General features: G+C 38.5%; 4 protein-coding genes and 1 pseudogene across 4 annotated transcripts; 2 read left to right on the forward strand and 3 right to left on the reverse strand.

Moving 5' to 3' along the window:
• Positions 1–931: 931 nt before the first annotated feature.
• LOC121762920 (ras-related protein RABF1-like) lies at positions 932–3,414 on the forward strand. The gene is made up of 8 exons (XM_042158948.1): positions 932–1,126; positions 1,428–1,504; positions 2,143–2,226; positions 2,308–2,402; positions 2,509–2,614; positions 2,836–2,925; positions 3,015–3,101; positions 3,193–3,414. Exons 1-8 carry the CDS (start codon positions 1,102–1,104, stop codon positions 3,232–3,234), a joined length of 606 nt encoding a protein of 201 aa, XP_042014882.1. The 5' UTR covers positions 932–1,101; the 3' UTR covers positions 3,235–3,414.
• Positions 3,415–7,901: 4,487 nt separating this feature from the next.
• Positions 7,902–11,270, reverse strand: LOC121760327 (annotated as a pseudogene).
• A 456-nt stretch (positions 11,271–11,726) lies between these two features.
• Positions 11,727–15,494, forward strand: LOC121760326 (U-box domain-containing protein 14-like). The gene is made up of 4 exons (XM_042156001.1): positions 11,727–12,300; positions 13,451–13,567; positions 13,658–14,083; positions 14,172–15,494. The coding sequence occupies exons 1-4, from the start codon at positions 12,019–12,021 to the stop codon at positions 15,243–15,245; spliced, it is 1,899 nt and encodes a 632-aa protein (XP_042011935.1). The 5' UTR covers positions 11,727–12,018; the 3' UTR covers positions 15,246–15,494.
• Positions 15,495–15,768: 274 nt separating this feature from the next.
• LOC121761681 (glycine-rich RNA-binding protein RZ1C-like) lies at positions 15,769–19,965 on the reverse strand. Its single transcript, XM_042157314.1, has 4 exons — positions 19,838–19,965; positions 19,594–19,732; positions 16,260–16,771; positions 15,769–16,172 (listed from the first exon to the last, which is right to left on the reverse strand). Exons 2-4 carry the CDS (start codon positions 19,705–19,707, stop codon positions 15,926–15,928), a joined length of 873 nt encoding a protein of 290 aa, XP_042013248.1. The 5' UTR covers positions 19,708–19,732; positions 19,838–19,965; the 3' UTR covers positions 15,769–15,925.
• A 588-nt stretch (positions 19,966–20,553) lies between these two features.
• On the reverse strand, positions 20,554–24,462 carry LOC121763077 (protein SEEDLING PLASTID DEVELOPMENT 1-like). Its single transcript, XM_042159138.1, has 9 exons — positions 23,751–24,462; positions 23,260–23,474; positions 23,001–23,151; positions 22,720–22,911; positions 22,442–22,604; positions 21,998–22,353; positions 21,740–21,916; positions 21,490–21,651; positions 20,554–21,043 (listed from the first exon to the last, which is right to left on the reverse strand). Exons 1-9 carry the CDS (start codon positions 24,234–24,236, stop codon positions 20,759–20,761), a joined length of 2,187 nt encoding a protein of 728 aa, XP_042015072.1. The 5' UTR covers positions 24,237–24,462; the 3' UTR covers positions 20,554–20,758.
• Positions 24,463–24,742: the final 280 nt, after the last annotated feature.

Here is a 24,742-nt window from a genome sequence, read left to right on the forward strand (position 1 = left end):
TGTAGATCTTATCTACACTTGTTTTGCATGATATAATATCATACTACTATTATAGTAGTAGTAATAGTTATTGTAAGTTAAGTAAGTAACATAGTAGGAGTGCATGGTTCATGCACTATTTAAAAAAGTGTATACCAAACACCGAACTAGTTTATATAAGGAAATAGTGCTCGGTGAAAAAGGAGATGCTAAGCAAATTTTCCAGCACTAAGAGTGCACTATATTAGCCATGTCGGAATTTTGACCTACTCGAAAATTACTCGCTAGTTACGCTATTTTTTCGATGTTTCAATCTACTCTTTTGTTGGAAAATTGTGAACAAATGCAAATTTCCTAGCACTAAGAGTGCATTGTATTAGCCATGTCAGAATTTTTGACCTATCCGAAACTTGCTCGCTAGTTTTTTCCATATTTCAGGCTACTCTTTTGTTGGAAAATTGCGAACAAATCTAAACTTTATAATTTTTTCGATTGATTTTAAAAATTACAAGACCGTCTATAATTTAACTTGATTCAAAGTTTTTCCGCAATTTCCCTTTATTTATGGTAAAATGACATATACCAAATGATAAAAGATGGTCAAATTTGGTATGACACACATGTTTTAATATCTAAAAAAAATCATGAAGTTTGAGAATTTTGCAATTATCTCATCATTTCCTTTTTTGGCGACACTAATATGAAAACTAATTTAAAATATGTGAACAAAACAACAACGTCTAATTAAATTAAAAATAACGTTTTAACCAGGTATTTTAAGTTGGATTCATCATAAAAGATAATGAGATAATTGAATGAAATTTCAAACTTCATGCTTTTTTTTCAAATGTTGAGAGTGTGCGAGATACCATAATTTCGAAACTAATTTCACTAAGAAATTGTACTACTCGATTATTAATTTTCTAAGAAAAGAAAAGAAAAGAAAAACTAATTTATTAATTTTCTCTCTCACATTCACACACGCACATTCCAATCATAGATTCTATCGCATTACGAAGATCATCAACTCTCAGCCTTTGGCCTTTGCTGCGATTTGTAATTGAGATCGACGCCGATACATACGTGTAGCTATAATCTCAACACCCGGCGATCCGCTCCTCCATGGGTTGCGCTTCGTCAGCTCCAGGTGAATTTCAAAAATTTAGGTTTCCAATTGATGTTTCTTAATGAATCAACCTATTTCCCCTAATTCAATGTTCGATTAATTATTTTCACGGAATAAGTGCGATTTTATTCGTGAATTATTGATTGATTGTGTTAAGAGTGGACTGAAATCGATGTTTGATAACGGTTCATGGTATTTATATATTGATTCGTAGTATTTTAGCTCATTTGGTAGCTATAAACTTGGGATTTTAGGAGATTTTTGGATTTTTGATAGCTTGATCGGTGTGTTTTAGAGTTTTATTTTGAATCGTATTTTGCAGATAGAAGTGCTGGGCAGATCGGGGGTGTTAACATTGATAATGGTGGGGCGAATGACCCGAAGAACCTTAAAGTCAAGGTGAATATTGTTTTGCTTGATTTTGGATGGCTAATCATGCTTTGTAGTAAGTGTTATTTTGCTAATTCATTAGGAAGCATGTAAGGATCCGGTGGAATAAATTTGAAGCTGTTTAACTATTCAATTTTGTGATATTATTCTAAGTATTTGGCGAAGAATGCATGCTGTAGATTACAAAGGAACACTTTTGATGGGTGACATGTGGATTAGAATAAGTGTGGCTGGAGATGTAGGTTTGGGTATTAATCCGTGTAATATCGTTATCGTGACTTTGAGCTCAATTTGTTTAGTCTATGAGGTGCTGGGAGTGTCTGAATGATTTTTTGGCTCATTGAGAAGTCAATGTTATGGGCAAGAGTGTTTTCATATGGATAGTCGGGTACTAATTGGGTCTTTACATACTTCTTGATTTGGTACCATTATTGAATGGGAGATAAGAATCTGAAGATTGAGCAAATAATTTGCCTCTTTGGTCAACCCATGTTCAATTTAATGAGTTGGTCTTTGCAATTTAATCGGTATGGGCGCAGACAATATTTTCCTTTTGTTTACTATCACATTAGTATGTTTTAATAATGTTGAGCAAAAGAACAAAAAGATCTGATCTTTAGCACTCATTTTATTCTTGATGTCTGCAGTTGGTGCTGTTAGGTGATTCCGGTGTTGGGAAAAGTTGCATTGTTCTTCGATTTGTCCGTGGCCAGTTTGATCCAACGTCCAAGGTAATAGAAACATAAATTGATTTTTGGATCGTATATGTTTCTGAGTAACTAATTCGAACTTCTAATGCTTTCACGATTTAGGTCACCATCGGAGCATCCTTTTTGTCTCAGACAATAGCCTTACAGGATTCTACTACCGTGAAATTTGAAATTTGGGACACTGCAGGGCAGGAAAGGTATCTTTAAGTTGATATTACTAGTCATACCATATTTTTCAATCGTTCGTGTCTATATGGGAAGAATTTCCTACCTTTATCGACCTATACTCTTGTTTTCACTCAGGTATGCAGCTCTGGCACCACTGTATTACAGAGGAGCTGCGGTTTCCATCATTGTTTACGATATAACTAGTCCAGAATCGTTTCACAAGGCCCAGTATTGGGTCAAGGTATGTTTTATTAACTTAATATGTTGTGTGCAATGATTAACGCAGTTGGTGTTCGTAATGAGATGTAACACAAGGAAATACATTAGTTTGTACAAAGCTAGTATAACGTTTCCAAATATTTACCGCTAATACTCGAGTTTTAGAATCCTTATCATTTACAATAGTTGCCATGATTCTGGAAAACCATCACCTTATCATATTGTCTATTTTGATATACGTAGGAATTACAAAAACACGGGAGTCCGGATATAGTCATGGCTTTAGTTGGAAACAAAGCGGATCTAAATGAAAAACGAGAAGTACCAGCTCAGGTAAAGCAGCATATATACTCGGAAATCTTTCCGTTGCTTTAACATATTTCATTTCTGAATATACATGATGTTTTCTTGCATTCGTGAAGGACGGAATTGATTATGCAGAGAAGAATGGAATGTATTTTATTGAAACATCTGCAAAGACGGCAGACAACATAAACCAGCTCTTTGAGGTGCATTCACATATTTCCACACTTCCTTTGAATTTCCTTTCACTTGCAGCTAGCTGACATTCTTCAATTTCATGACGTTTCGGTTTTCCAGGAAATTGCCAAGAGGCTACCGCGGCCAGCTCCTCCCTCGTAACTCTTCAAATCACATAATCCAGTTATATGCAGCACGGGTGGGGTACCTCCATGTGCCTTGCATTAAAATGTATATTCTAACTGTCGTTTTTGTTGTACACGCATTCTTGTTTACTAGCAAAACCACGACTCCTTTATGTATGACCGTTACGATGGATGTATAATATAATGACCTTTTACACGTTTGTTGTATCGGGCTCATCAGCCGACTCTCGTTCTTACTATTCTTCTGGCATAAAATCTGTGTATACATATGACTCTTTACCTGCATAATTTGTGTTAAATTTCACCCAAAAAAATGCAGTTTATGTTGTGAGTAATATGTGAGAGGGGAATGGGAAATGAATGATTGTAGATGCAGGCTTAATTCATGTTAGTTTATGGGTGAATGATACACTACACATTCAAATAGTAAGAGGCAGCTAGCTAGAAATAGAGATTGAAGAAAGAGGCAGCAGAATAGTTGGTCTTGATGATGATGGGTGAATGATACACCACATATTTTCACATACATACATATATATAAAGTAGGAGCAGTATCTATGTATGTAAGTAGATTCAATCTCAGCGGAGACGAAGCCTTTTCATCTAATTCCCCCAACTGTCAGCTACCTCACTTACTCATTCTCATAATATCTCCATCCTCATGTCGACTAATTTTCATTCTACTAATGTTTACTAACTCAGATTACTAATTCAATCAGATTCCTGGAGTTACTGATGCAGGATAAATTGGATTATAACTCTAATGGGAACACAAGATAAGTATTTAATGGTACATGTCTGATTAAACATACTAGAAACTCAACAAATCTGTCATGTTATCTTGCAAGAAATTGGTGGTGTGGTAGTAGGCATTTATTTATACATAGATATATATAGAAATATATGTGTAGATATCAAGTAGGAGAAAGATGGTGACACAAAAAATAAAATAAATTTTGAGGAGAGGCTAAGGTAAAGTTCCCGGTGAAGTCTTGAATTATTCTTGGATGTTTACTTTTAATATTAAATTTTCTTTTTTATTACTTTCAAGTTTATTCCCTTCCATTAAACTATCAACTTTTATAAATGGATAGATTAGCAGTTCATAATACAGTTAAATCACAAGTAGACATGAAAATGATCAGAAATGCCTACCATTATTATATCTTTTGTAATTAGTAGTCAATCAGATAAGACAAGATTAGAGCAATTTATTCTGGTTTTATGTTGCTTACAAATAGTTTCGGAAATTTTATACTAATAGGGAATTATGTAACGAAAAATGTGAAGGTTAATTTCCAATAAATTACACGATTTTAATCCATTTTTGTAATTTCAGAACCACAGTTGGATTGTTTCTGTGACGATTTCACTTTTTAATTAACCACTTCTGAAACATACTATTTTTTAGGCCAATAATTAATATAGGAGTATTGAATAATTGAAAGATGTGATGTGGTGCTTTTAGTGATTATTACTTGGAAATTTAATCTGAGTAAACTAATATAGATGGACTACCATTTTATTCGTTCTTATCAATAGCCCTCCAATTAATATGCTAATCTCTCGGAATTTAAAAATTAAAACGATGATTTTTGTGATGAGCTGTCGCCTCTTTTACAAGGTTGTGATTTACATGTATTTATTAATTTAGGATATTGATTTATGCATATATATAAAAAAAATTTAGATCATACGTGATACATCTATATATGCTAAAATGCTTTTGACTGTGGACGTATTATAGAGCTCAAGAGTAGCTTATTTCTAGGATCTCATTAACTTGCATCTTGTAACTAAAAATGAGCTTTTGGGTTGATAGCGCAAGCTTTGTTCTGTATTCTAAATAGTTGTGTAGTATTTCATACATATCACCTAAGTCAATTGTCCGTCTCTCACTGAAAGGCAGTTCAAAAAGACCTATCAATTAAGTTGGCTTATATAAAGATACCCAATTTGTTCCTTGTTTAAAATGTATGAGGTTTACATATAGTGTGAAGTATTACAATATGCTATATATGTTAAGACTAACTTTCTTCTGCTTTCCTTTATGGATGACATGACAAGTGTGATGAAGAAGTTGATGCTGCTGTGAGAGATTTGTTGCCCCAACAAAAAACAAAAAGGGACTACATATTGCCTGCTCAATTCCGATTCCGTGTACCGAACGGACCCTTATATTGCCTGCTCAATGTTATTATTATGGTTCGAGTTTGGCGTTGGTCCTCTGTATTGTAGCTGGTTGGGTGTCTCATCTTCAGTTCAAGTAGTATGTACATAAAAGTTTACCTGACATTGTTGCTACTTTTTGCTTCCTGAGTATTCTGATGGAGCTCTTATATCATACAAGTAAACCCATTGCTGAGCTTTTAGTGCCTCAGAATAATGCATTTTCATGGCTATGAAGCAGAAGACATGGTTGTTTTTCTGGGAGACCAACTATTGGCTGGATGGCATATCATACTACATAATCAATCAAGTACGAGAATAGAAATACTTATAGGCATTATGAAAATATTTAAGAGGAGAATGAGTGTAATATATGAAAATAGTTTAGGAGAGGTAATATGGGAAAACTTAGGACACTTTATTTTTCAAACTCTCCTCTTTCAACTTATCTAAAACTCTCTCAAGTTCTTAACTCTTTCAACTTATCTAAAATGTTACAACCCACTCCTATTTATAGGAGTTCTCTTGCTATTTCTAGAATCTACCTAATAATTTTATATTCTAAATATCGATTTTTATCTATAAAAATCTAGATATTTCTTACATAATATCTAGATATTTCTACTAAAATATCAAGATATTTTCTCAAGCTTATTTTTAGACAATTCTATAATATCTAGATATTTCCATTACAAAATCAAGTTTAATAATATTCTAACAGCTAGCTCCTTTGGGACTGTTGCTGCTTGCGCTAGGTCCTTTCGTACCGCTGGTGCTTGCTCCATCATGACCGGGGTGGAAGCGGCTAGCTCCATAGGTTCTCACTCCCAGTCTCGGAAATTCAGGGGAGCTGCGGTTGCTGTTAATCTTATGATGATCCGGAAAGAGGACAATGTCACTATCTTAGATCCAGCATCTACTTTTTGTAGTTTTCGGTATGTCAACCCATGAGCTAATGCAGCCTTCTTCAATGCATGCTTTATTAAGACTCTGGCCATTCCCTGCCGCCGCAGGAAACAAAGAAAACTACATAATCAATCAAGCACGAGAATAGAAATACTTATAGAAATACTTATAGGCATTATGAAAATATTTGAGAGGAGAATGAGTGTAATATATGAAAATAGTTTAGGAGAGGTAATATGGGAAAACTTAGGACACTTTATTTTTCAAACTCTCCTCTTTCAACTTATCTAAAACTCTCTCAAGTTCTTAACTCTTTCAACTTATCTAAAATGTTACAACCCACTCCTATTTATAGGCATTCTCTTGCTATTTCTAGAATATTTCTTACATAATATCTAGATATTTCTACTAAAATATCAAGATATTTTCTCAAGCTTATTTTTAGACAATTCTATAATATCTTGATATTTCCATTACAAAATCAAGTTTAATAATATTCCAACAGCTAGCTCCTTTGGGACTGCTGCTACTTGCGCTAGGTCCTTTCGTACCGCTGGTGCTTGCTCCATCATGACCGGGGTGGAAGCGGCTAGCTCCATAGGTTCTCACTCAGGGGAGCTGCGGTTGCTGTTAATCTTATGATGATCTAGAAAGAGGACAATGTCACTAATGTCATCATAGAATGATATCTTAGATCCAGCATCTACTTTTTGTAGTTTTCGGTATGTCAACCCATGAGCTAATGCAGCCTTCTTCAATGCATGCTTTATTAAGACTCTGGCCATTCCCTGCAGCCGCAGGAAACAAAGAAAACTACATAATCAATCAAGCACGAGAATAGAAATACAGGGCAATAGAAACTTACCTTCGCTGACGAGCTATGGACAATTTCCGTGAGAAGCAAAGATCACAAACTTATTTTCCGGATTAAGTACCTCTGCCTTAGTCCATGGTACATGCGTTACAACTGGGAAGCAAATGTCATCCAACGTGGGGAAGGAGTGGGATGATTCTGTTTTCCCTTCTTTTTTAAAAAATTTATTTTGAGGACGAAAATCTTTGCAGAATCTTTATTTAAAATTTAAACTAAGGAATAATGGATGACCAAGTCAACTTGGAAAAGATTTAATTAGATATCTTTACATAATCTTTATTTAAAATTTGAACTAAGGAATAATGGGTGACAAGTCAACTTGAAAAAGATTTAATTAGATTTGATTCACGGTTCTTTATATTTTATTTAAATTGTGCAGCCCATAATTTATTTATCACCGGACTAGATTTTTTTTGTATTATTTATTTAGTTTTCGAATCCAACACGGAAATTGAGTCCAATATATATATTACTCACGAAAAGTAATTATTTTAATTCGCGTAGTAATTTACTTCACAAATTTCTAGTACAACAACAATTTCACTCGACAATTAATCCACGGACTTCGCAACATTAAAAATATTAAATGCAAGAACTTTATGGTTCAAAAATTAGGTTAAAAAAATGGGGCGAGGTGTGTTTATTAATTGTCGATCTACAAACTACAACTTGTAAACATCATCAACTACAACACACTTTTGTAATATTTGATTTTCTATGTAGGAGAAAAAATGTGAAATTGAAAACAATAATATTATAAATATGGTCTTCAAAACCATAAATTTTGGGAAATTCTGTTATTCTTTTTTTTTTTAAGTTTGGAAAATGAGTTTTACAAACACTTCAAGAAAACCTCAAGAAAGTATGCATTCCTAAGAGCTTTGGGAAGAGTCCACAAAGCTAAGCAAGAACCCATCTGAGCCATGTTTCGCCACCAAAGAAACGGCAACCGGGAGATCTTCGTACGTTCCTAACGGTATGCTCACCTGCTCGATATTCACAGTTTTTATGAGCGAAAAACGAAAGGAAAGGTAGAGGTTGATGGAGAGAGAGAAGAACCTGGCACAAACCGGACACGCCGGATATAGAAAGCAAGCTGAAGGCCTTGGCGCGAAAGCTTTCCAATGTCGTTGGGTCCGTTTGTAGTTTCGGTGGTGGCCCTGGAACCGTAGGCATCGCCAAGATGCCGAAATCCTGTATTAAACATGGTCATTCTGTTTACCCATCTTTGGTTACTTGCACAATGATACGATAGAGGATCCGACTCGATAAAAACAAGCAAGCTTACCCCCAGTAGATCATCGAGAGCTGCACGCAGCTCGCCACGGAGAGAACGACACACGTCGATATTTTCATCCGTAGATTTGACAGCTTCCCAGACTCGTTCTGATATACCGGGGCCTAAACTGGGCTTGACTGACTCAGACCCATTCGCCATGATTGTTCTTGAACTCATGCCTGATCTTCAATCATCAAATTTTCATTCAACAAATGTATATATATATATATATATATATTGAGATGAAAGTATTAACAATATGCACCTTTGAAGCAATCTCATGGCGGTTGAGAGAGCTGCTAATGATGGTGGTATATCATCCTCTTTAGCTCCACTAATTGTGTTCATGAAAACCTTCAAATTTGGGAGTTTTAATTCAATGAAATCACCCAAATTCGTGTATCGTATTATCTGGCCTGCACCAAATATTTGACGACGAAATACAACTTAGCTTAGTCAGTAACATGCTTACTTCCATATAGTTTCTCGACAGAGGTTGTGAGAACATCTTTGAGCTGGCGAGGAGGGATGTTTACGAGATCGAAACAATCTTCTGCGACAATAAGCTGATCAACTCTACCAGCATTATGATCATCTTGCAGTTGCAGCAGAACCTTCCCGACCTTCTTCAATATAACCGGATCCCTAGCAAACCACCCTGAATAAAACGTTTACATAGAAATTCATGCCAAATAAACCGCAACTTAGTTGGATCTGAATATCTTGACCAATTACCGACTGTGTCGAAGCTCTGAGCCATTGGCGTGACTCCGGATGTGGAGACGAGGCCATGAGAGGGGCGGAAGCCGTAGATTCTGCAGTATGAAGCTGGAACCCTCACACTTCCTCCGGTATCAGTACCTGAAAAAATAAAAGAAGATCCAAACAACCTGATAATATTGGATTCCGGAATCCATCAAATTTGGGACTACTATTAAAAAAGGATAAGAGAAATTTGCCTAAGGAGAAATCGGCAAGAGTTGCTCCAACTGCTACAGCGGAACCACTGGAGGAGCCTCCGGGCACTCTATCTGCTGCACATGGATTTCTTGGTGTTCCATAATGCACATTTTCACTATTTATGCTGCCATGAAAATACGAGCGTAGTGTCATCCTTATCTTCACGATTTTTTATTTCCATGTTCAATTTGAATATGCTTGATGCAGTTGATAAGAAATCAAGCAAGAAGTATTAAACAAATACTCTATTTCTCTATCTCTCGTTGCCTTCCCTATCTCTCGTAACTCCATTTCTTCCTCTTTCGAACTATCTTTGTAGTGCTTGGATAGTTCGTGATTCACCTCAGCGAGTAGCATTCTTGGTGAAGTTCAAATTTACTAAAAAATCTCTCCAAGTCTCCAACAACCTTAGCTGACACAAGCAAACTTAGACAGTGATTATTCTATGACAGCAACTTCAAAAAAGTCAGATGTTTAGTTTTTTCTTTTCCAAATAAGTCACTTACTCTTACATCAGAAAACAAAGAATTTTTCCAAAAGTAGCTTATTATGTCATGATAACTAACATTCTGACATTTCTGCAAGAAAACTGTTTCATGACTGCACAAATGGGGCTGAACTGGTCAAACTAGTTGGTGAGAAATCCAGTTAGAATCAAGATTTGAGGTCTTTTTTTCATGGAGTGTTGACTATGAATAATATCAAGAAAATAGAGTTACATAATACTAGTACTTATAAACATAATGCAATTTCTATGGTTTGATGGAACAAACCTGTAAGCCATTTCGTCCATCACTGTTTTGCCAACACATGTTGCGCCCGCCTTGACCATGGACAGCACGGCCAGCGCAGTCACTGAGGCAGTAGAGTGCGTCCTCGCCCAGTCCGGGTTCCCAAAGCCCGTGACATGACCCTCCATGTCGAATCTGGTGACCAAGATCGAGAAATTAGCAAATACTCTGTTCGTCCCACTCAAAGTAACACATTTCCCTTCATAGAACGTTCCACTCAAAGTGACCGCCATCTCTACTTTATCCTCTCTCGCCTTAGCATTCTAAACAACACTGCATAAATCTTGTACCGGAAGGGAAATACTTCGATTTGAATGGGACGGAAAAAGTATATGGTATCCACCCTCGCTTTGTACTCCCTCCGTCCCAGCTTAAGCGAGATGTGATTATTCTCTTTCTTACTTTATTTTATCTCCATTTTAAATATTATCATCATTTTTCCAAAACTGGTGACAAAATGAAACGTCTAGCTTAGGCTGGGGCGGAGGTAGTAACTATTTGACACTACATTTTCGTCAAAATGGTTAATATCTGTCCCAATTTCGGTTCTTCATGTGACCTTCAAATCTAGTTTTCAAATATAAAAACTTTACATTGTTTGCAATTTGTTGATGATTTCACTTTTGAGCAATTTTCATATCCTAACAAACTAAACCCTCCAACAATCAGCACAAATTAAAAGGCTGGTAAAATCAACCCTAATTTCATTTCACAATTAACTGTGATATTGTTAAAGAAAACAGGTTTTATTCAGATAAAGAAGCATTCTCAATTCTCACACACAGAGATATATATAATCAATCATTCATAAAATGAAGAGAGAGAGAGAGAGAGAGATAGAGGCTGACATATCTTTAACAGCAAAGGTAAGGGAAGCTAGGGGAAGGTGCTGAGACGAAGAGGGAGGCAGCAGACTGAATTTCTCCATGAACGCTCCATAATCTGATGCCGATAAGCTCGCCATTTTCTCCCTCTTTCTCTCTAAAATGATTTCGGCTTATCTAAAAATCTCATTAATCAATTAAATATAATAAATTTTCATTTCTGTAAACTACATTCCATTCTTATTGCTGGAATTAATTAAATTAATTTTATTAATTAGTAGTAGTAGTTTGTAAGGCCATAAACATATTTGAAAAAAAAAAAGAATATTGTATCAAGTGGAAAATAAAATAAAATGATTTGTATCAAAAACTAATAAAGTCACTAATGATATTTTTTGTTGAGATACTAGCTCTAGAATTTTCTAGAATCACACATTTTTCAGCATAAAACAAGAGAATATGTTTTTCCTTGTAAAACGACTTATTAACAATAACTAATTTATGACAAATAAGTCTAAATAAACGAAATTTTAATGTGAATACTACTATGAGTTAACGTGTAACCTTTTCTTTTTTGTGACAAATGAATTCTAGGAAGATTCCTTTGGCCATAATTTCTCCTTCTTATATTTTTAATAAATACGAAAAAATAGTATATTTATAATCATAATCAGCTTAATTAAAATGAATAATCAGACATTTAGAATCACCAAATCATTAAAGATTCTTTTCTCTCTCTCTAAAAAGTGGACTTCTTCCAAACATTTCATAAATAAAACCTTCCATTGTCAGATTCATGCCTCGCATTATTCAATTCCCTTCCTTTCCCTAAAAAACCTTCTAATTCGGCTGTTTTCAGCTCAAGGAATTTTGTGGATAGTTTCTGATAATTCAATTTTGCAATCATACTGTTTGATTTCACTCTTTTTTTTGGTGGATTTGCTAAACCTCTGGAGGAATTTGAGTGCGATTTGGGGATTTTAGCTTTTCGTCGGTGATGGCGGAAAATCCGGAGCTGGAGGGGTTGGTGAGTCAACTCAGTGAGGCGGCGACGGCTATCTGCGCGCTGCCGGAGTGCAGAACGGTTGCGAAGAGGATGTACGGAAATCTGGTGAGGAGGGTGAAGCTCTTGAGCCCTCTGTTTGAGGAGCTGCAGGATGGCGGGGGCGGGATTGAGCTCGGAAACGACGTCGTCAAGGGGCTTGACTCGCTCAGGATCGCTATTGACTCGGCTCTTGAGCTGCTCAAGTCGGTCCATGAGGGTAGCAAGATTTTTCAGGTAATTGGAAATTTTCTTTTAATTATTGCTTTTAGCTTGAGATTTTGTTGTTTATGTTTTTTTTGTGGAATCGGAATGAAGATTTAATTAGTAGAAATGTTATTTTTTTATTTGTGTAGAGTTTAAATCTGGTGAATTAGGGTTTATGATAGTTTGAAGATTAGTGATTGTTGCTCATTGATCAGATATAATTATTTGTGTTTTTGTTTGATTTTTATTGTTTTTATGTGAATTTAATGGCTGTTCATGAGAAAGTTGAAGAGTTGGTTAGTCTCTACTTCATGAATATGATGCTGTTTCGACAAAACAATGGTGGATGAAGCATTATATACTTGTTTGGCTTAAGAAAAAGCATTACTTGCAATTGGTTATGATGTTGAATCTTGGATGATATATTGGAATAGTGAATTACAAATCATAAGTTATGCTACTCCGTGAATTTGTCTTAGATTTACTAATATAACGATGATGGATGAAACATTTTATGCATGTTCGGCTAAAAAAGCATTATACACTTGCAATTAGTTATGATTTTGATGATATCTGGGATAGTGAATTAGAGTGTATGAATCATGAGTTATGCTTCTCCGTGAATTTGTTGTAGTTTTACTTCTGTAACGAGGATGAATGAAGCATTATATACTTATTTGGCTGGAAAAAGCTTATGCAGTAGCAACTAGTTAAAATTTTGATTTCATATTGGGATGATGAATTATGATCATGAGTTATAGCACTCTATGAATTCGTCATAGTGAGGATGGACGAAGCATCAACGAATTAGCAGATAATGGTGTATTGGGATAGTGAATCAAGAAACATACGAATGAAACTGGACTGGATTAGTGTTCTCGTATTACTTTCTGTTGTAGTTGTCTTCCTTGGTCATAGAAATGATGTTTTTCTCTCTTTTCCGCCTGCATTGCCTTTCAATAACTTGTTTCGTTAGGTTTTAGAATAAATGTTTTAGTTGTATGCTGCCTACAGATAGAAGAGTTTGGTTGGTTATGTGTCCATTTTCTTGGAAGAATTTAGTAGTATGTTTGAAGAATGAGATTTTTATCAATTTAAGTGTAATTCTGATAGAAGAAACTAGCTTTTATCACATACAGATTGTGCTCAAATGTCTGAGTGAAACTCTTGTTCGTTACAGGCTCTGCAGATTGACAAACTTGCTGGAAAGTTTGAAGACGTCACCATACAGATCGAAGCAGCATTGAGTCAGGTTCCCTATAACGAGCTTGATATACCTGAGGAGGTTCGAGAACAGGTGAAGCCTTGACATTTTTACACCCGACACTAGTTATGTCCGTTGCCTTTGACTTCCCTTTATTCATAATGATTTGCTATTCCATGATAGATCGAACTCCTACATGCGCAATTCAAACGAGCAATAGGTCGGCTGGATTCGCCTGATCTGCAGTTGGTGAAAGACTTGGCTGCAGCGCAGATGGATGACGACCCTGATCCCTCAGTTTTCAAAAGACTTTCGGAAAAGCTGCATTTGAGGACTACAGCTGATCTAAAGCGGGAGTTGCTTGCCATCCACGAGATGGTCATCTCGTGCGGTGGGGTCCCGGAAGGAGTTTCGGAGGAGTATATTGAAACTATGTCGTTCCTTCTGAAGAAGATAAAGGAGTGCGTCTCAGCGGATAATCCGGATGTTGACGCTGCCGATATTGACAAGAGTTCGATGAAGCACAGATCTCCGATCATCCCGGATGACTTCCGTTGTCCAATATCGTTAGAGTTGATGCAAGATCCTGTAATTGTGTCCACCGGTCAGGTTTGATGTTCGAACCTTCAAGCTCCTTCGATGTTTCTATCATGTATTATGCTGTGTGATAAATAAGACTGACAGTACATAAATGCAGACATACGAACGACTGTGCATTCAGAAATGGCTCGATGCAGGCCACAAGACGTGCCCTAAGACTCAGCAGACGCTAGTGCACACGGCGTTAACTCCCAACTATGTGCTGAAAAGTCTTATTGCTCTGTGGTGTGAGAGTAACGGCGTGGAGCTGCCGAAGAAGCAGGGGAACTGCCGGAACAGACGACCGGGAGCTAGTGGTTCGGACTGTGATCGTGCTGCTATCAACGCGTTGCTGCAAAAACTAGCAAACGGCAACACTGATCAACAAAGGGCAGCTTCTGGCGAGCTTCGTTTGCTAGCTAAGAGAAACCCTGATAACAGGGTATGCATTGCTGAAGCCGGCGCCATTCCTTTATTAGTCGAGCTGCTGTCCTCCTCCGACTTGAGGACTCAAGAGCACGCCGTCACAGCGCTTCTCAATCTCTCCATAAATGAGGCGAACAAGGGCACCATCGTAAATGCAGGCGCCATACCTGACATTGTAGACGTGCTGAAGAACGGAAGCACGGAGGCTAGAGAAAATGCAGCCGCGGCCCTTTTCAGCCTCTCGGTCGTGGACGAGAACAAAGTCGCTATAGGCGCCGCCGGGGCCATCCCCCCACTGATCGAGCTGCTCTGCAACGGGTCACCTCAAGGGAAGAAAGATGCGGCCACGGCCATATTCAACCTCTCGATCTACCAAGGGAACAAGGTGAGAGCGGTGAGAGCCGGAATCGTACCCCCGCTCGTGGCTCTGCTCAAGGATCCCGGGGGCGGGATGGTGGACGAAGCGCTCGCGATCTTGGCGATCATCGCCAGCCATCAAGAAGGGAAAGCCGCCGTCGGGCTGGCCGACCCCGTCTCGGTGCTGGTCGAGTTGATCTGGACGGGGTCGCCACGCAACCGGGAAAACGCGGCCGCGATACTGTGGTCACTGTGCACGGGTAATGGGGACTATCTGAGAACCGCGAGGGAGCTCGGGGCGGAGGAGGCGCTCAAGGAGCTGTCAGAGAACGGCACTGACCGGGCGAAACGGAAGGCCGGGAGCGTTCTGGAGCTGCTGCTGCGAGTTGATGAAGAGGTTGGTTCGTGACAGCCCAATTGTTGAGGTTTGTGAAGATTCATCATTCATATTGGCTTGATTTTGTGAGTTAAAAGAGAGTTTGGTAATGTTATTTTTATGCCATTGGAAGGTGTATTATTTCAATAGTTAGGTCATTTGTATAAAGCTGTAGATAGATATAAACCTTTCTCAATATTCATATTGTTGTATTGTGTGTGAAGTTGGCTGTATAATGAGACAATGAAGCGTATCTTATTATATTTTTATTCCAACTAATAAGTCAAAATAGTCAGGACAAATGATAATTGTCACTATTTTCTATTGCAATCCGTTTTACAATAATGGTCACACTTCACTCACATTTTATTATAAAACCAATATAAAAAAGTAAATCTCACATTCCACTAATTTTTCTAACTAATTTTTCTTTTTATTTCTTAGAATCTGTGCCTACAATAAGAGTGACAATTATTGTGGGACGGATAGAGTAAAAGAGAAGAAAAGTAGATCTCTAATAAACCCAAGGCAAGGCAGATGGGTTACAAACAAGATAGACGATGAAACATAGCTTAGTTAACATAAACCATCCTCCAAATTCGAACAAATAAGGTCACAACGCTACATAAAAGCAAAGTCGAAGTACTAGTTCATAAAACAGTGTGCTATGCCTTGCAGATACAAGTCTTGTTAGGCAGAAGATACCACGCAGCTCAGTACCGGTCCAGGGAAGGCGGGCGCCCACCCTTACGGGGCCGGTCATACGGACCCGGCCTCTCGCGGTAGTTGCTTCTTCCATCGTATCGTGCAGGCGCAACTCCACCTCCGTATCTGTCGCCACTGCCTCTTGGTCCGGCATCTCTGTCATAAGCTCGGTCTTTCCCATACCCGTTCACAGGATAACGGTCAGCGACAGGGAAGCGGTCGACAGGGGGGAATCGGTCGACGGGTGGGGGGTACCTGAGATCAGATCAGATGGGTATATGCCAATCAATAAATTGTAGTTGCAGATGCTTGTGAGAGTTGAGAGACTAAACTAAGTAATACCTGTCGGCAGCATAACGATCGCGACTCCCGTAACGATCATCTTTGATTTCGTAACGATCTCTGTCATCATAACGACCTCTATCGTACTTGTCATCCACGTACCTATCACGAACATCTGCATAACGATCTCCACGGGGGGCAGCCCCAGGATACCTAGAACGTGGAGGAGAGAATGGGCGACCACCTCCTCGACCACCTCCACCTCCACCTCCGCCTCCAACTGATGGACAGTCTCGGGCCCAATGTCCAGGCCGGCCACATTTGAAGCAGTCATCCTGCCCTGCTGCTGGCCGGTCTCTTCCACCATAACCCCCCCTTCCACCTCCAGAATAACTTCCATAGCGAGGCCCTTGATCTTCGCCTCCCTTTGGCTGGGCCTTGTTAACAGAGATGACTCTATCTCCAAGTTCTCTACCATGCATATCCCGAATCGCATCCTCCATTGCCCTGCGGTCTGCAAAGGTCAAGAAGCCAAATCCCCGAGGACGGCCTGTATCTCTTTCAAGCACAACCTACAAAAAGCTTGTGTGTGAGAATTAACTAACTAAATAACAGCTAATGCAAAAGGTTGAGCAAATAATTGCATAGATCTGATTGGCATACACGTAGTAAAAGATGAAAGGTATAGTCATGTAACTGCATGGAGTCAGCTTCAAAACTGAGTCTGAGAAAGGAGTGAATATTTGTGATCGAGTTGATCACAAATTTCTCCTAGGATGCGTTATGTAAATCAATTACATAATTTCCTTCAAAAAAGTTAATGTAGGGTTTTCAACTTGCCTATTTAGTTGTATAAATGCCTAAAGCCATTAAGATAAATTAGAGCAGGGCTAGCTCATAATTCATGTAAGTATCGTGTTTATAGTGTAAGAAGATCTTACATGAGTAGAAGAATCAGCACAACTGTAGGTACCATCATCTGATATTAGTTTTCATTCTGACCTCTCAAATTCCAAAATCAAACACCAGTAACAGAAAATCATGCAACCAAACAACGATAGGAAACTGAATCAGAATGCAACAATCAGAAGGCTGCTCGATATCTGTGTACTACTGAAAAGACCTCAGTCTATGGCTTAAGTTGTTGCATTAAAAGCTTGAACTTGTCATGTAGGATCTCCATCATTTGTCTACATATCTGAGAGGTACGGACACATCCCAGAACAATGAATCCAAGGCATCAAGGAGTGGTATACACAGGTTCACTAAACTAATGTTCGGTTGGGATGCTAATTCAGTTTCTAGTAATCATATTACAGCTAAAGATCTAAGTTGCAAACTAGAGAGAACTCTTTTTGGGAGTTCACTTCAATACCTATTTTTATATCAGACAGGCTGGGTTACTAGTTACAGAAAAGATACTGAAATGAGGTATAATCAGCAAGAAAAAGATCCCAAATTGTCTGTAAACTTTCCTCAAGGATAACTTTTCCCACAATCTTCGTCACGACATCTGCCTAAGAAATGAACATAGATTCTAACTTCTGCGAAAAACAAAAAAGGAAGGGCAACCAAAACGTAGGCTCTCATGCAGGACTAGTTTCTTCCAGACCACACAATACAACCACTCTGCACAACATCAAAAGTATCATTTGTAGAGTCGCATACAATACCCATAAGCAAATGTTATCCTGCAGCATGAGCCAGGGCAACTTTCGAGATTCTTCGTCCTTGTTCACCCCCTCAGACAACTTATCACCTGACATGTTGACCAAATATGGACACTGCCCCATACAACTTAACACAGCTGAACTTCGTTCATTCTTGTTTCAGACAAAGCTAATTCCTCTAAATGGTACTGTCTTTCCATTTAAAATATTTAATTATCAGAATTTTCAGTTTAAACAGTTCTGACATCGGGTTCAGATATACAAAGCAAATACTAGTTGAGGCATGGTCAATCATGGAAATGAAACAGAAAAACAAAAGACTTCCCAACAGGCAATACAAATTTTCCCAGCTGGCCAGCTCTGAGAAAACATTTCATGAATGCTTGGGCCACAAATCTGTTATCTGAACATTCTGGAAGCTGATAGAGATAAAAATTTTCTTGGAAATAAAGAACAAATCGAAGTTGAGCATTCTTTCTCTGCGTTCTCTACAAGACATTAACCACCAGCAACCCTTGCAGCTACATTTTTTACTGACAGCTCCAGATACTGATGGGCCACCCTAAAAAAGCTCAGGCATGTTTCTTTCTACTTAATTCTTTTTTTGGGTGTATCATTATGTGAGAATACGCTTACAAAGTAACATCCTTTCTTAAACAGCAGATGACTCATACGCTGTCGTCATATGGAATGATTTAACTTCTGCTCCTATAGTATGGAAAGTGCGCCAAGGTGAAAACAACTGAGTTTAAGCGAGGAGAAGTGAAATCTTCAAGAAGTGTTCCCAAAATATGGAGCTAGCCAGTTGCTTCCCTACTCAAACCCCTTAACGATGAAACTTAAACAAGTGTCCACAGAACAAATATTCACAAATGCCACTTCGTAAGCAAAATCCAACCCATATTGCATCTTACGCTTCATGAGTATAATCTATAACTTTCTTCAAAGCAAACATGATTTAAAAACAGCCAGATCATAACAAAGGGAGCAGCAAAATTCACTGAGCAGAAGATTAAGACCTCCCAACTAAAACTGTTAGCCAATGCCCATATCTGATTCTAGAAAAAAAGGTTAGCCGATTGCAACGCCAGAAACACAACATAATCTGTGCTTCAGCAGTGCTGGAAATCCAACGGACCCAAAGTCCTCCCAATTCCATACAAAAAGAATTTCCAAAGTTGTAAGAAAAACAAACAAAACAGTATGAGATTAGCAGCCAGGATATAAAAAAGTAATGCAATCAGAAAAAAAAATTTAGTAATCAGATTTTATCTGCTTTAACCACAAAGTTCAATAGTTTAATCTGTCTCATACAGGAAGAGTTCCGGAAAATCATAAAAAACGTGAAGAGAATAGGCATAGTATCTCCAACTAATTCATTACAAACAAAAAAGGAACAGTTCGTAACAAAAAATTTAACATTTTTATCCATAAAATCCATTTTCACAATATTAAAAGGAACCTAATTCCATGCGTCTCTGGAAAGCTAAGCATCATCATATTTGTACAGGGGAAATTCATGAAATTCAAATGCATAAGTGTTATTTCAAAGGAAATCAAGCAACAAACACACATATACCTTCGATTATCCCCCCAAACAAAAGGCACTCCAAAATTGAACTCAAACACGCAGATAAATTATGCGCAATCACGCCAAAACAGCTATAAGATCAACCATACGTGAAAAAAAATCGCACAACAGAACAATTCAAGGAAAATGAAACCTGGCAGCTGACAATCTTCCCAAAACGGGTAAAAGCGCTTTCGAGCTGCCGCTCAGTGACATCCCACGATAAACCTCCTACAAATATACGGTGATCCTGGTCCTTGTCCCCCATCTCGACGAAATCTCAGAAAAAAACCCTGAATTCAACGCGATAAAAAGCTCAATTGCATAAAATGACCAAACAAAATTCGTAAAACATAGAGTAATTGAAACATATGCGGAGAGAAAAGGTAGAAATTTACAGAAAGCGGTGGAAAATTAGGGTTGCCAGAAATTGCGAACCTAATTCGAAAAGGTTGAATTTTGAGAGCTGAGAGTATATGCTTATCTTTTATATGGTGTTTGGTTTAGCTATCAAACCCTAGAGTAACAAATACATTTATTTATATTTTGGAAATTTAATTTTAATTTAAAAAATTAGACAAGTAATTTATCCAATGTGATTTTTCAGTATAGTTGGATGATTTTGTAATAATCTAGTATCCTTTTGCCTTTATCACCACCAAAAAATTGTTACTTAATTTGTATACAATAATTATATTATTTTTATATTTATAGTTGACCATGCATAAAAAGTTATAATTTCTCTATACAATGATTTTGATTTCAATTTCAATTTCCACCAACGATGCATCAATTACTTTTACTTTTTGTCTCGTTTATACTTTACCAATTTTACATTCAATTCGCATCGTCTGTTACTGTGAGACTATTGGTAATATACATAGAAATTTTTTTAAGTATTTAAAAGCACTATAAAAAATGTGTTAGGATATTGAACATGTCAAAACACATCAAAGGATCGAGTTTCATATCGCACAACGGGTCGTAGCAACAAATTTTGTGGGTTTCCACTACTTAACGTCAAGTTGTATAAGACGATAAAACACAGTTTAATTAGTATTAACGCTTATCCTCCAACCAATAAGTCGAACGTTTGAGTCAACACAACGATGAGTAACGAAGAACAACGCAAGAGATTTCATTTAAATCGCATTTTGTACAATAAACTTTGCCACAATGAATGGACATTTTACACTTGCGAGTTAGAAATGGAAAAAAAGAAAAGAAAAAAAAGAAGAAAATAAATACACATAATGTACACAACTTTACAAAAGCTGAAGTATCTCTGCGCTGCTTCTTCATTTCTTTGCCTCATCAATTCATTCTGGCAGAAATGGCAGCCTAGCAACGCCCGTCCCTCCTTCACGGGCCGAAACCGAGCCGGGTTGGCCGACTCTCACCTTCACGAAACTCGAAGCTTTCTTGCTTAGCTTGTGGGGAAGGATCTGCAGCCTCGGGTTAGATTCGGTTCCTGAGTTTTCCACAGCTAGTTGATAGCTTTTCACTAGCTCGAGCTGCCGGGCGACGATGTCAGACCGCCTCGGGAGAAGCTCGACCGGCTCACCGCCTGGTATCACTATGTACTCGATAGCAAGTCGGACTTCCTACAAGAGAGGATGAAAATAGGATATTGTTGCATTAGCAGTCGCTAAAGGGCTCGTCGCTATGGACGATAAGAGTGGTATTATATACATATGACATCAAAGCGACGTCGTTTACTTATGTTTAAACGACGTCGTTTTGATGATGTGGAATATCTTAAATCTCCACATAACTAAATATATCAATCGAAACGCTACACGTAAAATCCGACAGCCAGAATCACTAACGAGCTATAATTGTCACTAAATCACCAATTTTTTTCTTTAAAAGAGGATCGATAATGATATCACATTTACCCGTAGTGACTCGAACGTCCAACCTATATTTGGTTGACTGGCAACTTACGAACTAAGTTGCACTTCATCGTCCTCTCACTAAATCACTATTTTTATTTAAAATTTTTATGCTATTAATTTTTGATAACAAAGTAAAAGAAAACATCACGCACCTCCAATGCATCAATCTCCTCCAACGACGGCCTCCTCTTTGGTGCGTCATGTTCAACCTCGATATCGGAAGAAGTCGAGCCGGACTGCTTCCGCGTGAAAGTAAACGAATCCATTTCAAGAATCATCCGTATGGCCTTCACCATCTGTGCCATCGTGGTAGACTGAAACGAAACCAAAGATGAGCCATCATCTCTCAACATCAAAACCAACGATTTCTGCTGTGGTGTAAAGAAGCAGCTTTCGGCATACCTTGATGACGAATACGGGCAGCTGATGAAACTTCGCCACCCCTCGGATCCAAGGGTTCCGTTTCATTTCGATACTCGAAGCCAGAAACGCATCCGCAGAACCAATATCATCCGTTACGTCTAGCTTTGCCTCGAGTCCCATCACAGCTGCTACTTGTAACAAATCAGCTTCTTGGATCTGAACCAAAGGCAGACACAAATGGTTATTTCAATTGAAACCATTGACGAGAAAGAACGGACAATGGAGGCCGATTGGCACCTCGTAAGTATAAACGGACAACGGGTAGCTCTTCCTGTCCGGAGATGCGTTAGCACGCACTTTCTTGGGCTTAAGAGAATAATCTTCATCTTCCAAGTCAGAAACTATGTTAGTATGTTCCTTTTTGTCGGTTTTTGTTAGCCTAACGTTTCGATCATGGTGTTCTTCAGCAGGTTCGCTCGATTTCAGTGGAATAGTAGTTTCGTCGTCTACTCCATGGACTTCAATAACCTTAGATTTCCGATGTGTTATCACCTTTGCATCTCCGATATGGTCGTCTTCAGCAGGTTGGATTGGTGTTGTGGAAATCTTTTCTTCGGGATCTACGCGCCTGACCTCAAACAACGGAGATTTACCTGAAAAAACGTGGCACTCACAGTTAATCACCGAGACAACAGACAAACTCAGTAAAGTTAACGAAGCTCACTTGACAGATTCGAATACCTGCCAGTATAGCATCCACGGTTGCATCTAATCTGTGATGGACTCGACACTCAGTTTTCGATATAATCTCAACCGCACATGTGAATGCCGGAGGGCCTTTCCTCTCGAGAATAGTTTTCTGCACTTTCCTCTTACGCGCTTCTTCGTCACCAAGAGTTACACTCTGTTTGAACAAAGTTGAATTCAACTCACATTTGATGAGCAAACTGATGCCTCGGATCATGCCACAAACATCTCGTAAATCAACACTACAACGAGGCAAGGAAACATGTCTGTACCTCTATTCCACCAACAAGAGTCTGCAACGAGGGATTCTTGATGATACTCTCGATAGTAATCCCGTGAGCTGTGCCAACGAGCTGAACCCCTCGTTGGGCTATTGTGCTTGCAGCCAATGCTTCGAGCTCTGTCCCAATCTCATCTATTATAATGGTCTGCGGCATGTGATTCTCAACTGCTTCAATCATCACCTAATCACATTCGAGCACAAAGTCGATCTTCAGAGACTAGAATACGAAATCACATCAACTCGATAAACACTACAGTCAGCACTACTCACATCATGCTGCAAATGAACGTTCGGGACTTGCATTCGCCTAGCACGACCAATACCAGAATGAGGAACGTCCCCGTCACCACCTATTTCATTTGACGTGTCAACAATCACAACACGTTTCTTCTGGTCATCTGCAAGAATCCTAGCAGTTTCTCTGAGAAAGCAAATTCATCATCATCATCATATATTCCCGGATAAGCAAGATCAACGAATGCAAAAACGTATTAAAAATGAATTCTTGGCTGGTCAACATAATATATACCTGATCAAGGTTGTTTTCCCGACTCCGGGAGGCCCTATGACCAGTATGGATCCCCCACTTTCAATCAAATCGCGTATAATTTCAGCACTGCCGGAAACTGCTCGGCCCACCCGGCACGTGAGCCCTATGATTTGCATTTTGCGGTTTCGAATGGCGCTTATACGATGAAGAGAGTTATTGATCCCGGAACGGTTGTCATCGGAGAAGTCACCTACCTAAGCACCATCAACTAACTTCACACAATTTCCTAAATCCCCAATTATCTACAGTTCTACAAACAAAAGCCATTGAAACAAGCCCTAATTCACAAGCATTTTTGTCATAGATACATTCATATCAACTCATCATTATAAAGCAGTTATCAGAAATGCTAAATAAATCATCATCATTCAATCACTCAATCATTCATCTTCTAACTGTGTTTAGTTAAACGTAATTGCTCAAAAAAATCAAAATTGATCCCAATTTTCCAAAATGCTACCAAAATCAACCTTAGAAATGGCATGGAGCAGATCCTCCGGCTTCACTGGCTCCTCCGAGATCACCGAATCGCCCGAGGGAAATCGAGCTAGCGGCTTCCTCCCCAAATCCATCACCACCTCAATCAGCTCCCCAATTCTCTCATCCCTAATCAGCTCACCCCTCATTCTCAAAGGCACAATCTCGAGAAACAAATCCATATCCGAGACAACCTCATCCCCGCCGCGGCCGGAGCTCGACGCGTTCGAGGAAGCCGAGGAGAGGCCATTCCCCAGCGCCGTCGGCCTCCGGATCTCCGGCGACCTCACATCCGGCGACGGAGCGCGCGACGAGGAGATCCGCCCCCGCCCGCCGCGTGTTCGACGAATTGCCGCTGAGAAGGAATTGCAGCCGCTCGATTTTTGCAGGTAAGCGAAGGTTGAGTTGGGTATTTGCTGAGCTGAGCACCACGAGGTGTGGAGATCGATCAGAACGAAATGAGAATTCAGAGCTATCATTTTCTACTGTTGATCGAATAAATTAATCAACGCATATATAGATTGATTAATCGGGAAAAATCGAGCTTTTTTATTGCTTGTGAAATACGAAGACGTGAATGGGAGTTGGGAAATGGAATTGGGAGGAGAGAGAGGAAGATTCGTTGGCATCTCCTGTGGGATTGGAAGGAGAGAGAAGGGTCCATTGAAGAAGAGCAAGGAGTTTGGCTGCTTCAGACCACACGTTTCAGTTGCGTTGGCGATTTGGTCTGTTTAACTGAAATTTCCAATTCCAACACAATTTTAGAAAAAAAAATTAGTTCAAATATCTATCACAAAAAGATGGTTAGAATTTTGCTATTTATTGTTTAGGTGAAGTAGTTAGGATTATTTTTTAATAATATATGTTATTTTTTTTGTTATGAAATTGTTTTAGTAGTATTATAATTTATTTTGTTTATGCATTTAATTTTAATTTGAATATTTTGAAATTTGTTATTCACATTCACTTAATAATACAAGCTTGA

Source organism: Salvia splendens, chromosome 13, assembly GCF_004379255.2.
Source record: "Salvia splendens isolate huo1 chromosome 13, SspV2, whole genome shotgun sequence".
Taxonomy (NCBI): Eukaryota; Viridiplantae; Streptophyta; class Magnoliopsida; order Lamiales; family Lamiaceae; genus Salvia; species Salvia splendens.

Bases quoted from the DNA above. Each gene is read 5' to 3' on its own strand.
- LOC121762920 (XM_042158948.1), top strand. From the start codon at position 1,102: ATGGGTTGCGCTTCGTCAGCTCCAG. The intron at 2,403-2,508 runs GTATCTTTAAGT...GTTTTCACTCAG, and splicing joins GACACTGCAGGGCAGGAAAG to GTATGCAGCTCTGGCACCAC. The intron at 3,102-3,192 runs GTGCATTCACAT...TCGGTTTTCCAG, and splicing joins ACATAAACCAGCTCTTTGAG to GAAATTGCCAAGAGGCTACC.
- LOC121760326 (XM_042156001.1), top strand. From the start codon at position 12,019: ATGGCGGAAAATCCGGAGCTGGAGGGGTTGGTGAGTCAACTCAGTGAG. The intron at 13,568-13,657 runs GTGAAGCCTTGA...ATTCCATGATAG, and splicing joins CTGAGGAGGTTCGAGAACAG to ATCGAACTCCTACATGCGCA. The intron at 14,084-14,171 runs GTTTGATGTTCG...ACATAAATGCAG, and splicing joins TAATTGTGTCCACCGGTCAG to ACATACGAACGACTGTGCAT.
- LOC121761681 (XM_042157314.1), bottom strand. From the start codon at position 19,707: ATGGGGGACAAGGACCAGGATCACCGTATATTTGTAGGAGGTTTATCG. The intron at 16,772-19,593 runs GTTTCATTTTCC...AGCTTTTTGTAG, and splicing joins GGAAGATTGTCAGCTGCCAG to GTTGTGCTTGAAAGAGATAC. The intron at 16,173-16,259 runs GTATTACTTAGT...ATCTGATCTCAG, and splicing joins GATCGTTATGCTGCCGACAG to GTACCCCCCACCCGTCGACC.
- LOC121763077 (XM_042159138.1), bottom strand. From the start codon at position 24,236: ATGATAGCTCTGAATTCTCATTTCGTTCTGATCGATCTCCACACCTCG. The intron at 23,475-23,750 runs GTTGATTTTGGT...GATGGTGCTTAG, and splicing joins TGCTCCATGCCATTTCTAAG to GTAGGTGACTTCTCCGATGA. The intron at 23,152-23,259 runs GTATATATTATG...TTGCTTTCTCAG, and splicing joins GGGAAAACAACCTTGATCAG to AGAAACTGCTAGGATTCTTG.